This window comes from Dipodomys ordii, unplaced genomic scaffold (genome assembly GCF_000151885.1).
Source record: "Dipodomys ordii isolate 6190 unplaced genomic scaffold, Dord_2.0 Scaffold32, whole genome shotgun sequence".
NCBI classification, from domain to species: Eukaryota; Metazoa; Chordata; class Mammalia; order Rodentia; family Heteromyidae; genus Dipodomys; species Dipodomys ordii.
This window is the reverse complement of record NW_012267248.1, coordinates 16,309,216-16,321,271: the sequence shown is the minus strand read 5'-3', so window position 1 is coordinate 16,321,271 and position 12,056 is coordinate 16,309,216. Positions and strand designations below refer to the sequence as shown.

Sequence of the window (12,056 nt, the reverse complement as noted above, 5' to 3'; positions counted from 1 at the left end):
AACTCTGGGCCTGGGCACTGTCCCTCAGCTTTTCAGCTCAAAGCTAGCACTCTACCACTTGAGCCACAGCGCCACTTCCGGCTTTTTTCCTTTCTGCTTATGTGGTGCTGAGGAATCAAACCCAGGGCCTCATGCATGCAAGGCAAGCGCTCTGCCACTGAACCACCTTCCCAGCCCCTCTAGCAGTTTTTAAGACATTACTTTTTTTTCTGTGTCAGTCTTGGGGCTTGATCTCTGGACCTGAGCTCTGTCCTTGGGCTTCTTTCGCCCAAGGATAGTGCTCTACCACTTGAGCCACAGTGCCACTTCCAGCTTTTTCTGAGTAGTTTATTGGAGATAGTCTCATGGACTTTCCAGCCCAGGTTAGCTTTGAACTAAGGTCCACAAATCTCAGCCTCCTGAGAAGCTAGGATTACAGCAATCAGCACCAGGCAGTTACGTTTGTTTTTGAGGCGAGGGCTGGCTATGTATTAATGGCTTGGCCTTGAACTTGCATCCTTCTACCTAAACTTCCCAAGTGCTGGTATTATATACAGGCAGACACTATCACATACTTCATTTCACATAGATTATGATATGGCATAGTGTGTTTTACATTCATCCTGCTTATGATTCTTACCTTTTGGGATCTGTGGAACCTGATAATTATGTTTCACCAAATTAAAAAATAGTAAGGATAGTATTCTTCATGTATTTTAATGCTTATTTCTTCTATTACCTCCTCCTGGAACTCCAACTATGCATAAAGCAGACTACTTAGTAATGTCCAACAGATCGCTGAATATTAGCCAGCTTTCACCCCGCTCCATTCTAATCTGGGCAATTTATACTGACCCATGTTCTAATTCAATCATCTTTTCTTCTGAATTAAACAATCTTCTACAAAACCTATTCATTCATTATAGGCATATTTTTTAGTTTTACTTGAATTTCCATAGGTTAAATTTCTACCATTGTATTTGTATTTCTTCTAAGTCCTTGAACATATATGTAATCACTTTGTTATTTTATAATCTGTTTAAGTTTACTGGTTGTCTTCCTAGTAACAGGCCTTTTAAAGAAATCTGGTAATTTTTAATTAACAGCAATAGATTAACTGTATTATATAGTGTTTCTTTATTGTAGTAGGCAATTAATCTACTTGCAAGTCAGCTTGATTCTTTCAGTTGACAGCAAATTTCTAGAAAGGCACTAATTCTAGGAAAGGTGAAATACTCACTTTTACAGTGTGTCTCTTCTGGTTTCTACATTGGTTGTCCTGGTATTTGACCTGGTCTTTTTACTTTTACTCCAGACAGTTGAGTATCTCCTACCTACACAAACTCCTACACTTACATACACTTATATATTCTTCCTATTTTCATATTCAGCCAAATATGTTCAAGATGCTGTATTTCTGGAGTTATTTCCTCTACTCTAATCTGTCTTCTCAGCTGGGTTCTCTCCCCCCTGAGCAAGGGTCCAGTAGATAATTATAGGATAACTGCAGAGGTAAACCCTATTTCCCTTTTCAGGGAGGGCAGATCTAAGCTGCTTTTCATCCAATCTTTGAAATAGTTTCATATATTTTATCCCATTTTTCTAATTGTTTATGGCAACAAATTTAATCCCAGTTATTCTATCATAGCCAAAAAGGGATATATTTGACTTTTTAATCTTACAGCACTAAGTCAGTATCTTAACATATATACTTATATATTTACAAATCAATATGCCTATAAATTATATGTATAAGTACATTTACATATAAATGTATATAAGGGTTGGAATATTGCTTTGTTACAACACTTATTAGCATTTGAGTTACATGCTAATAATATACAGAAAGCCAGAAATATTTGTAACATTTTTCATCCTTACACATTTGTAAAGGGTACACAAAAAGAAAATAAAGTTGTGATGGTTTGACTTAAAATTTTTGCATTTACGATACTATACAAGGGGTTGGGAAGGTGGCTCAGTGGTAGAGCGCTTGCCTTGCATGCATGAGGCCCTGGGTTCGATTCCTCAGCACCACATAACCAGAAAAAAAAAAAGCCAGAAGTGGCGCTATGGCTCAAGTGGTTGAGTGCTAGCCTTGAGCTGAAGAGCTGTGGGACAGCGCCCAGGCCCAGAGTTCAGGCCCATGACTGGACCCGCCCCCCCCCAAAAAAAAGATACTATATAAGCATACCCACAAAACCATTCTGCTTTCTAGTTTCAGTATTCAATAAATTACCCCCAAATACTTCAATAATAAAACAGGCTTTGTGCTTGATGATTTTGCCCAGCTATTAATTAGTAGAAATTTTCTAAATTTTGTGATTTTTTATCTTTGTACAATTATTTAGTTACATTTAAGTATTTTAAGCTGAAGAGATAAATACCTAAACTTCCCTATAAAACAAGCAAGAATGCCAAAATTTTTCCCGATTCTAATTATTTTCATAACAGAACAAAACTGTTTCCATTACAGGAGAAACTAAGTTAAAAATCACCTTAGAGAGTCATAATATGCTGAAAACGCAAAGGTTTTCAAAGCTATCTTCTACTAAAAAAAAAAAAACAAAAACAAAAGAAAACACCTATCATAGTTTGGGAGTAGAGCTATCTGTTATTAAACATTTTCTGCCTAACTCAGACACTAGAGCTACAATACCCCTCTTAAATCAAGAATGTTTTCCTAGACAAGGTTAACTGCAAAGCACTCTTCCAGAACAGACAGAAAAAGTTTTAATTGAAGGAGAGACACAAGGAGATGCTTTCTAAGAAAAGGCAATGCAAAGCTAGAGGCCAGAAGTAACAAAGGATGACAGACAACAGCAGCACTGGGGGTGACTCCAGTTACCAAAACATAGTAGTAAGCCATGGTCATTCCAATAAATTAGACAAGGCACAGTTCTTTCTTTATCTTGTAATACTGATATATTAGGCTGTATAATTCTTTGTTGTGGGTTGTTGTCATGTGTATTACAGTATGCTTAGCAAACTCACTGGCCACCATGCACTAGGTATTACAAGCATACCTACCCTAATTATCCTGCATCAAAATGTCTCCAGTTTAGCCTAAGGGCAAAACTGTCCAATCTCTACCACACAAGGACTATTGGACTGGTGAAGCATAAAAATAAAACCAATTGTAATACAGGCCAGACAAAATAGTGGGGCACTGTAATCCCAGTGCTCAGAAGGCTGAGGGAGAACTGCAAGTTGAAGACCAGCCAGGACTACATACAAAGTATTTTGGTGAGCTGCAGTGTAGCTCAGTGGAACACTGAGCACGTACAGAACACACAATCTGGCCAGCTGGGAATATAGTTTAGTGGACAGTATCCCAGATTTAAGTCTCAACATGGTGGGGGAGGGGAACACTGAAGAAAGAAAGAAAATGGTATATGAAGTGAGTTTTTGCTTTTGCTGTTGTCTTTAATTAATTTTTTTTAAGTGCCAATCTTGGGGCTTAAACTTAGGGCCTGGGCACTGTCCCTAAACCTTTTTGTTCAAGGCTAGTATACTACTTAAGTCATAGCTTCAATTCCAGCCTCTCTTAGATGGTTAATTGGAGATAAGTGTCTCACAGACTTTCTGGTCTGGCTTCAAACTGCAATCCTCAGATCTCACCCAGGAGGTGAACAGCCAGGACTTTAGGAGTAAGCTATCAGGGCAACAAGTTTTGTTTTTTATTTTTATTTTTTCAGTGCTGGGGAAATCAAACAAGCCCAAGTTTTCCTATATCCTGGGCACTGCTCTCTACTCCTAGCTATATACCTCAGCTCCTGATCATAAGCCACTTTAGAAAGCTACAATTTTTATTCTGGAATCAATGGAGAAGTTCATATGAAATAATTTGTCTTACTAATAATCTAAATGACCAAAACAGGGAATCTGGAAAAAAGAACTATGTTAGCAGTTGCTGGAAGTGGAGTATAAAACAACTTGAAAAGGATAGCTAGAATATAGGAGTGTCTAAAAAAAAAAAAGACTTAAATGATCATTAATAGAAACCAGAGTTTGGGAGTTGCCTTTGAAAGTAATAAAAATGTTCAAAATTTGCGGGCACCATTGGTTCATGCCTATAATCTTAGCTACTCAGGAGATTGGACTAAGCCAGCCAAGGCAGGAAAAGTCTGGGACAGTCTTATTTCCAATTAAGCTCCAAAAAAACTGGAAGTAGACCTGTAGCTCAAGTGGTAGAGTCCTCCCCTCAAGCAAAAGAGCTCAAGGACAGCATCAAGGCCCTGAATTCAAGCCCCAGGGCTTGAACAATCACACACGAATGAACAAACAAACATGCTAACGAACGAACACACACACAGTTTGAAATTTGACTATGGAACACTTACATCTATGAATATAGCAAAAAATCTCAGAACTACACATCATAAATGGATGAACTATATGACAGGAAAACAATTTCACAATAAAGCTGTTTTTAAAATAAAAGACCCCTTTCCAGCATGTGAGGCTTTACTAAATTTGATCACTAGCACTGGGAAAAATTAAAAAAATAATTAAAACTGTGCATGGTAAAATATATTCCTTTAGTTCTAGCCTGTAGGCTGAGGTAAGATTACTTAAGCCCAGGGTTCAAGCCCAGCTTGGACCTGGTATCAAAAATGGTAATATAAATAACTCAGTAGAATATGGCTCAGTGGTAGAGAGCTTGCCTAGTATGTGTGAGGATCTAGGCTGAATCTCAGCCTTACACACACACACACACACACACACACACACTTACAGCTCATTTTTACTGATGAATCACTATGTTCCAAACATACTTTAAGTTTCTTTTGTGTATTTTCTGGTCATATAACAGCCTTATTTTCAGCAATAATGGCAAGCACTTCTATAGTCAGCACTTAACAGGTCCTATGCATTTAGTCTTACTAGCAACCCACAAATTAGATTATCATCTCCATTTACAGACTATAAAATCACAGGGAAAGGATCAGGACAAGGTAACAAAACTATTAGTGTAACACGTGATTCTTGTCAGAAACTGGGCCCAGTGGTGATTTTATTTTGGCAATACTGTGAATTAAATGCTAGAACACTTTAGGCAAGCACTGAGTGTTGGCTTTTAACTATTACATGTAACTTTTTACAGCTAAAATGTGGAATATGTATTTAATAAAGAAAGTGAAACTTGCTAGGCAAAGTGACAGACACCCTATAATCTTAGGCAGGGCTACTCTGTGAGACAAAGCCTGAAGGAAAAAACAACAAACAAATACAGATTTCAATTTCATTTGCCTTAGGGCACAAAAGCAAAAGTGAAATAAAATGGATTTAAGATAAGGAAACTAAGTGCTGATGTATTGTGATAAGCTCTATACAAACATAATGGAAGACTGAAGAGATGAAGGTGGTAATAATCCTAAGAATAGGAGAGAGAGAGAGAGACAGAGACAGACTTAATACTTTGGAAGTAATCGCAGGAGGCACTGGCTACATCAGAAGAAAAAGGAATGTAAAGAGCTAAGAAAGGGGTAGGTTTTAGCTCCCTGGTTCAGTCTGAGGCCCAAGGCACAATCCCCAGAAACCCTACCTCCACTCCCCAAAAAACTGATGATTCTTCCAGACAAGGTAGAATCATCTGCTAAGATAAACACAATAGAAAGCACAGGCCTAAAAAAATTCTTCAGATCTCAAATGCCAAAGCAAAAAAATAAAAATAAAAAATCAATGCTTCAATTGTTTACTAATTTCATAGATGTATTTAATGCATAAATATATTTGTATTATGAATATATATTTACAAAAATGGAGAAAGAACTGTAATATAAGCCAGGTGCTAGTGGCTCACTTCTGTAATCTTAGCTATTCAGGAGGCTGAGATCTAAGGATTGTAGTTTGAAGACTGCTCTGGCAAGAAAAGTCCATCCAAAAGATTCCCATCCCTAGGAATCACCAAAAACCTGCAAGTGGAGCTGTAGTTCAAATGTGGTTCAAGTGGAAAAGCTAAGGAACAACACTCAGGCTCAGAGTTCAAGCACTAGATCTGACATCTGTACATGTGTATGAACACACACTCAGAGAATTGTGTATATAATTAATCCAGTCAAAGGCTTTAAATTATTTACAATATGAGCTGTGTTCAGTGGTAGAACACACTGCTTGCTACTCAGGAGACTTGAGATTCAGAGGATCTCTATTTGAAGACAGTTTGGGGGTGGGGGTGAAGAGTATGAAGCTCCAAAATAATCTGGGGAAGAAAAAAAAGCCAGTTTGGCAGTCTGGAGACATGACTCAAGAGGTAGATCACCACCAGACAGCTGGGTGAATGCAAAACTTTGAGTTCAGACCTAGGTAGGGAAGACAGGAAGGTGAGACAACGTGAGGCAAGAAAGAAAGAAAGAAAGAAAGAAAGAAAGAAAGAAAGAAAGAAAGAAAGAAAGAAAGAAAGAAAGGCAGTAATTCCTTAATTCAACTCAACTTCCTAGTTTGGCAGCTTTACTACAGTCATTCCTATTCATCAATGTCTTTCTCATTCAAATCTTTACCTAATAAAAGGCTATTCCTATCCGATTCCCAAAACATCAACTTCGGGGCTGGGAAGGTGGCTCAGTGGTAGAGTACTTGCATTGCATGCATGAGGCCCTGGGTTCGATTCCTCAGTACCACATAAGAAAAAAGACGGAAGTGGCGCTGTGGCTCAAGTGGTAGAGGGCTAGCCTTGAGCTGAAGGACAGTGACCAGGCCCAGATTTCAGGCCCCGGGACAGGACCAAAAAACAAAACAAAACAAAACCAAAACATCAACATCAACTTTTCCCCCCTTGGTTGTGGAGAACCGAACTAAGGGGTTCATGCACAATAAGTGTGCTTTACCTCACAGCAACGTTCCCAGTGCCATAGGCATTAATTACTGGGGTAGAGAATCATTAAGTTTCCTTAAGCTCACCCATAAACTTCTGTCTCACAACTTGTGATCTAAAGTATAAGGTCACTTATAAAGATTCCCAGAAACAATACACACTTCAAGTTCAACTAAGCCAATTACCTCTGAAAAACTGCTTTTTAAATAGACACCCTAAGGGTGTTACTGATAACTTCTCCACGGCCCAGGGGCCAGAAATCCAGAAGATAAAGTCAATTCTTTATTTCTCCTGTCCAATTTATTATCTCCTCTTGCCTGGGCGTGTCATTCAGTGGCGAAGTAGCTAGAGGGTAGGGATTTAATCCCCAGCACACGCTCATCTCCAAAGGAAAAAAAAAACAAAAACCAGAAAAGGCAAGGTTTTGCCTGTGAGATTTGTGTTGCTCCAAATCAAGTCCCTTTGTCTGTCACTCAATAGACTGCTGTGATTCCTAAGCAATGGAATACACATGTAGGTCACGCACTTGTGATTGAGTTATATCAAAATTTAAAAACACACTTTCTACTACCTCCAGAGGCTTGCCAGACACTGGACGAGGGTTAGCATAGACTGGGAAACGAAAATGCAACGCGAAAAGATTCTAACGTGGGTCCTTAAAGGGGAGAATCGATGAGAAGTCAATTCTCCCAGAATATTCCAGTTTGTCTCCTTTTAAAGCCTATGGCTTGGTCCAAGTGAGCACACATGAGCGGGTCTAGCTTTTTCCTGCAGTTGTTTTGCATGCTTGTGAACGGGAAAGTCCCCTCCAGGGAGACACCATAACTCATTTCTTTCGCTATCTGCTTAGGGCCGCCCCCACGGTGACTTGCACAGCGTAGGAACGCGATGAGCACGCGTCAGAGCCACGCTGAAGGGACCGGGCAAAACACATTTGCCCAGCGAACCGGGGTGTGTGGCCCACGCAGTCGGGAACGGCCCCGCTGCAGCCTCGACGTCAGGAAAGCCGGCTTCCATTCCTTCTAGAAGGGGCCCGCAGGCTACCTCAGCGCGGGCGCGGCCGAGGGGGCGAGGGGAGCGGCCGCCCCCCACGAGCAAACCCAAAGGCGACTTCCGGCCACCTGCGCGGCGCCGACGCCACCAACCGCCCCGCGGAGGGGCCAAGTGACCAGAGGCCTCCTCCGACGCCCCTGCAAAGGGGCACGTCCCCGCGGAGCGGCGCCCCGGGCCTGTCTAGAACTTTCCCTCTCCCTCTCTCCTCACCGGCTTGGTCAAGAACCGACCCAGCTCGCTACGGCTCTTCTCGTTCTTGGCGGCGATTAGCCGCAGCGGCGCGGCCGCGACGTCCAGTAAGAAGTGCTCCATGGCTCCGGGGTCTCCGTCCCGGTGATCCACAGGCATCCGCTGCTCCGCGCTCAGAGCCGCCGAGCAGCCGAGGCTCCCACGCCCGAGCGCCGGACTACGCCCCCAGGGAAAGTGGCCGCCGAAAGCCGGCGAGCTGCAGCACACGTGGTGAAGCCCACGGGCCTGCGCGTCATCAGCCCGCGGCGGCGGCGACTCCGAGCACCGTCGGCCCCGCCCCTTGCGCTGGCGGAAGCTCTACGTCACGGCTGCGCCGGCTCGGGGAGCGGAAGTGACTTTCGGAGCTCGTCGGCGCGAGTTGGGTGTGCTCTCCGAAAGCGTGAGAAGGGCGGAGACAGAAGGTTCCGCTGGCGTGGGCGCAACGGAAGGAGGCTCAGCGGCTCCTTCCACGCCCACAGGTGGACCAGCCGCGCCAGACGGGCACTTTGGACCCCCTACGACTCTAACGGAAACTAGCCCCCTGAGCAACACAGCTCTGAAGCATGGCGGGGGGGTGGGGGGTAAGGGCGGAGTCGGTGGTGGTGCTGTTGCTCTACCACGTGACCCACAGCTCCACTTCTTGGAGCTAATAAGAGTGTCAGGACTTTCCTGCCTGGGCTGGCTTTGAACTGCTGATCCCCGGGTCTGAGCTTCGGTGTTCATCGTCCTTTCATCTCTCCCTCAGCCTCCTCCTTCGCGCCCCCTGCCTGAGGGAAGAGGGGGAAACTCAGAGAGTGACGGGAGAAAAAATTATAATTATGTACAAAACAAAAAGAACGAAACTTTGGCTACGGGTGTAACTCAGAAGCAGAGTTCTTGCCTAATACATGTGTTTCTGAGTTCGGGTCCCGAGCTTAAAAAAAAAAAAGTTTAATACTAACGCTGAAAGTTGGAAACTGGCTGGAGAATTATTAACAATCTAGAATTTATTACACTGCTAACATGGCATTTTTTTTGGGGGGGTCCGGTCGTGTGGCCTGAACTCTGGGCCTGGTCGCTGTCCCTCAGCTCTTCAGCTCAAGGCTAGCGCTCTACCACTTGAGCCACAGCGCCACTTCCGGCTTTTTTCTTATGTGGTGCTGAGGGCCTCGAGCATGCAAGACAAGTACTCTACCACTGAGCCACCTTCCCAGCCCCTATCGTGGCATTTTTATAAGAAGTCAAAGGCCTCGAAAAAGTAATCATGGCTCAGTGGTAGTGGGCTGAATAGCCTCTGTGCGGTCCTGGGTTCAATCCCAAGCCAAAAAGCCCAATGGAATAGTAGTTATGTACTTACAAATAATTATAACGCACCCTTACACTTATGAATCTGCACGGAGGTTCGTTCCTCTTTGTAAGAGTGTATAAACCAACAGTCCAACACATGGGCTCTAAGTAAAAGAATCATCAGGATAACAGTTGAGGGAAATAAATCCTAATACTTTCATCTGAGCAAGATCAATATTAACAATTCTGGGCTTATACTTAACTATCCACAGAGATGGAGGAGCAGGGGTGGAGGATGCTCAAGATCCAACCCAGGCACTTCTTTATACTAGGAAAGTACCGCTGACCAGTAGTCCAGCCCAAGGACAGATTTTCAGCTTTCCTGCTCCGCTCTATGGAGTTGCAGGCAGGCATAAAATTCAATGCATATCCAACACCACCAAGAAAACAGAGTAGGGTTTGGAGGGATGTAGAATGTTAAAAGGGGTGACATGAAGATCAAGATGAATTCTACTCATAAACTGCTTTGATGAATGGCAATTCCTTTGTGCAACTAAAATAAATATTTTAAAGAAAATTCCACGTGTGCCGCTAATCTTTATTTTTGAGACAGGGTCTTGCTATGTTGCTCAAACTAGCCTGACTCTTAATCCTGCCTCAGCCCCTGAAGTGCTGGAATTGTAGGTTTGCATTATCAGACTCAAATCTTTTTTTTTTTTGTAAGCACATACATTGGAGATTGAAGTAAATAGAAAATTTTTATTCTAGTACTTTTAAAAGCTTTTCCTCGTTGTCTCCGATAGTAATGTGTGAATGTTAGGATTTGTGAATCTTCTCTGGCATTGTGATCTTTTTTCTCCTTCTACATATCATTAAACTTTGGCATATCTGCTTCTATCCTCCATCTCAGTTAAATTTTTATTGGTCCCATTTATTGTTGTTTTCAGTTTGCTTCTCTCTTGGAAGTTTTTCAGCCTAATATTCCAACTCATTCAATCTTTAGCTATATGCTATTTTTTATGTTATTTTCTTTTTAGATTTTTAACTATTTTCTTATTCTCATATTGAGAATATTAGAATCCTCATATTCCCTCATTTTATATTCTGAAGGTCTTATATAATCCAGTTTTCTTTTAAGCCAGTACTATCTTTTAGTCATGATAGTTTATGGTTTACTTGGTGGTAAAGAGATGAATGCACTGAAAAATGACTAACCCTTTTACTTGCACTGGATGTTCAAAAGACCAAAAGGAGCAAGCTTATGGTAAATAACCCCAGCACTACAAAACCAGTTAATTCTTCTGGCCTAAAAATCTACCAACTGATTCTTTGGGTCTTCTTTCTATCGATTCTCTGAGTGAGATGGCAATGAGACTAGCAGGAAACTGGAGAGGGAAGCATGAAGAATGCCTAAGCTAATCAATTCTTACAAAGGTTTTCTCCAAATCTTCACTTGCCCTAATTTTATTTCAAAGGAATGCAGGCGAGGTATGATTTATTGTGAAATAAAGCAAGCACTGACAACAGGTTTTCATTAATGAATCTATCCAGACAGACTAGCCTGCCACACTCCCCATCATGGAACACTTCAAAATAGCCTCTTAGGTTTACCACGTTTTAAAATCATCTAAACACAATATAACACAACTTTACATGTTTTTTATTATACATTACTGTTATTGAAAACAAACTTTGTACAAAATGTTACACAGATGTAAAAAAATCATTGGCTAGGCAAAGCCATATACGTATGTGCATACATACAGACACATACACTCAAAATTTTACATCATTATAATTATACATATTTACAGGTAGACTATTTAAATTATTTTTCAGTTTACCAAAAAAGAGCAGTCATAAAAACTAAAAATGAAAACTTGAACTAAATATAAGTTTAAAATCCTACAAAACTATTTTTAAAAAAATCTAGAAGTCATTTCATTGAAATATCAAAAGGGTTTAATATTACATTATTGTTGTCTTCATTTGGGTAACTTCTAATATGTTTAAAAATAAATATTTTGACCAAGAACAAGAAAATCAGACCCATAACTATAACAGGCTGAACATGCTGAGCTGATATTAGAAAGTCCAGAAGCAATAACAAATATAGATTATCTTCTTGTAATAAAAAATGAGACAAAATCTCCATTAGTTCCCCATTTAAAACACGAGGAATCAAAGTTTCTGTGTAGTATGAAGTAACCAATGAAAATTCCAAGGAATTCAGCAACTTATCTGTAATATAAAAAAAATGCTAAAGTTATAACTCTTAATTTTCAAATATGACATATTCAAGGTATAACCTTCTAAACAAGCTGTACTTACAATACTGACATTACAGAATTAGCTTATAGAAAATCAAGTGTTGTTACACTGTTATTTTTTATAGTTAATGATACTATAATATATAGGGGAAAAAAATCAGAGACAGCTAGGAACGCAGATGACAAACCCAAAAACCTTTTTCTAGTCAAATGACCAAATTAGCCAGAAGTAGAAGTGTGGCTCAAGCACCAGTCATGAGCAAAACAGCTGAGCTAGAGCACAAGGCCCTGATTTCATTCCCAGGATCCACACACACACACACCCCCAGGATCCACACACACACACACACACACACACCCAGGATCAACACACACACACACCGTGCAATTTGTGGAAAGGAAAAGGAGAGGGAAAGTGAAGGAAGGGGTGACATTGTCCACAC

The 12,056-nt window shown here is 41.1% G+C and overlaps 2 protein-coding genes across 4 annotated transcripts in view; both read right to left on the bottom strand.

The window, feature by feature from the left end:
- The window catches only part of Mdn1 (MDN1, midasin homolog (yeast)), a 161,743-nt gene extending 153,504 nt beyond the window's left edge, over positions 1-8,239 (bottom strand). The window contains 2 exon segments of the mRNA XM_013016634.1: positions 6,883-6,911; positions 8,060-8,239. Coding sequence (XP_012872088.1) covers positions 6,883-6,911; positions 8,060-8,197 — 167 coding nt within the window. The 5' untranslated portion in view covers positions 8,198-8,239.
- A 2,913-nt stretch (positions 8,240-11,152) lies between these two features.
- Positions 11,153-12,056, bottom strand: part of Casp8ap2 (caspase 8 associated protein 2) — a 31,512-nt gene continuing 30,608 nt past the window's right edge. For all 3 annotated transcript variants that reach the window (XM_013016701.1, XM_013016700.1, XM_013016703.1), the window contains one exon: positions 11,153-11,584. In XM_013016701.1, the coding sequence (XP_012872155.1) occupies positions 11,581-11,584 (4 nt within the window). In that variant the 3' untranslated portion in view covers positions 11,153-11,580. The remainder of the gene's footprint in view (positions 11,585-12,056) is intronic.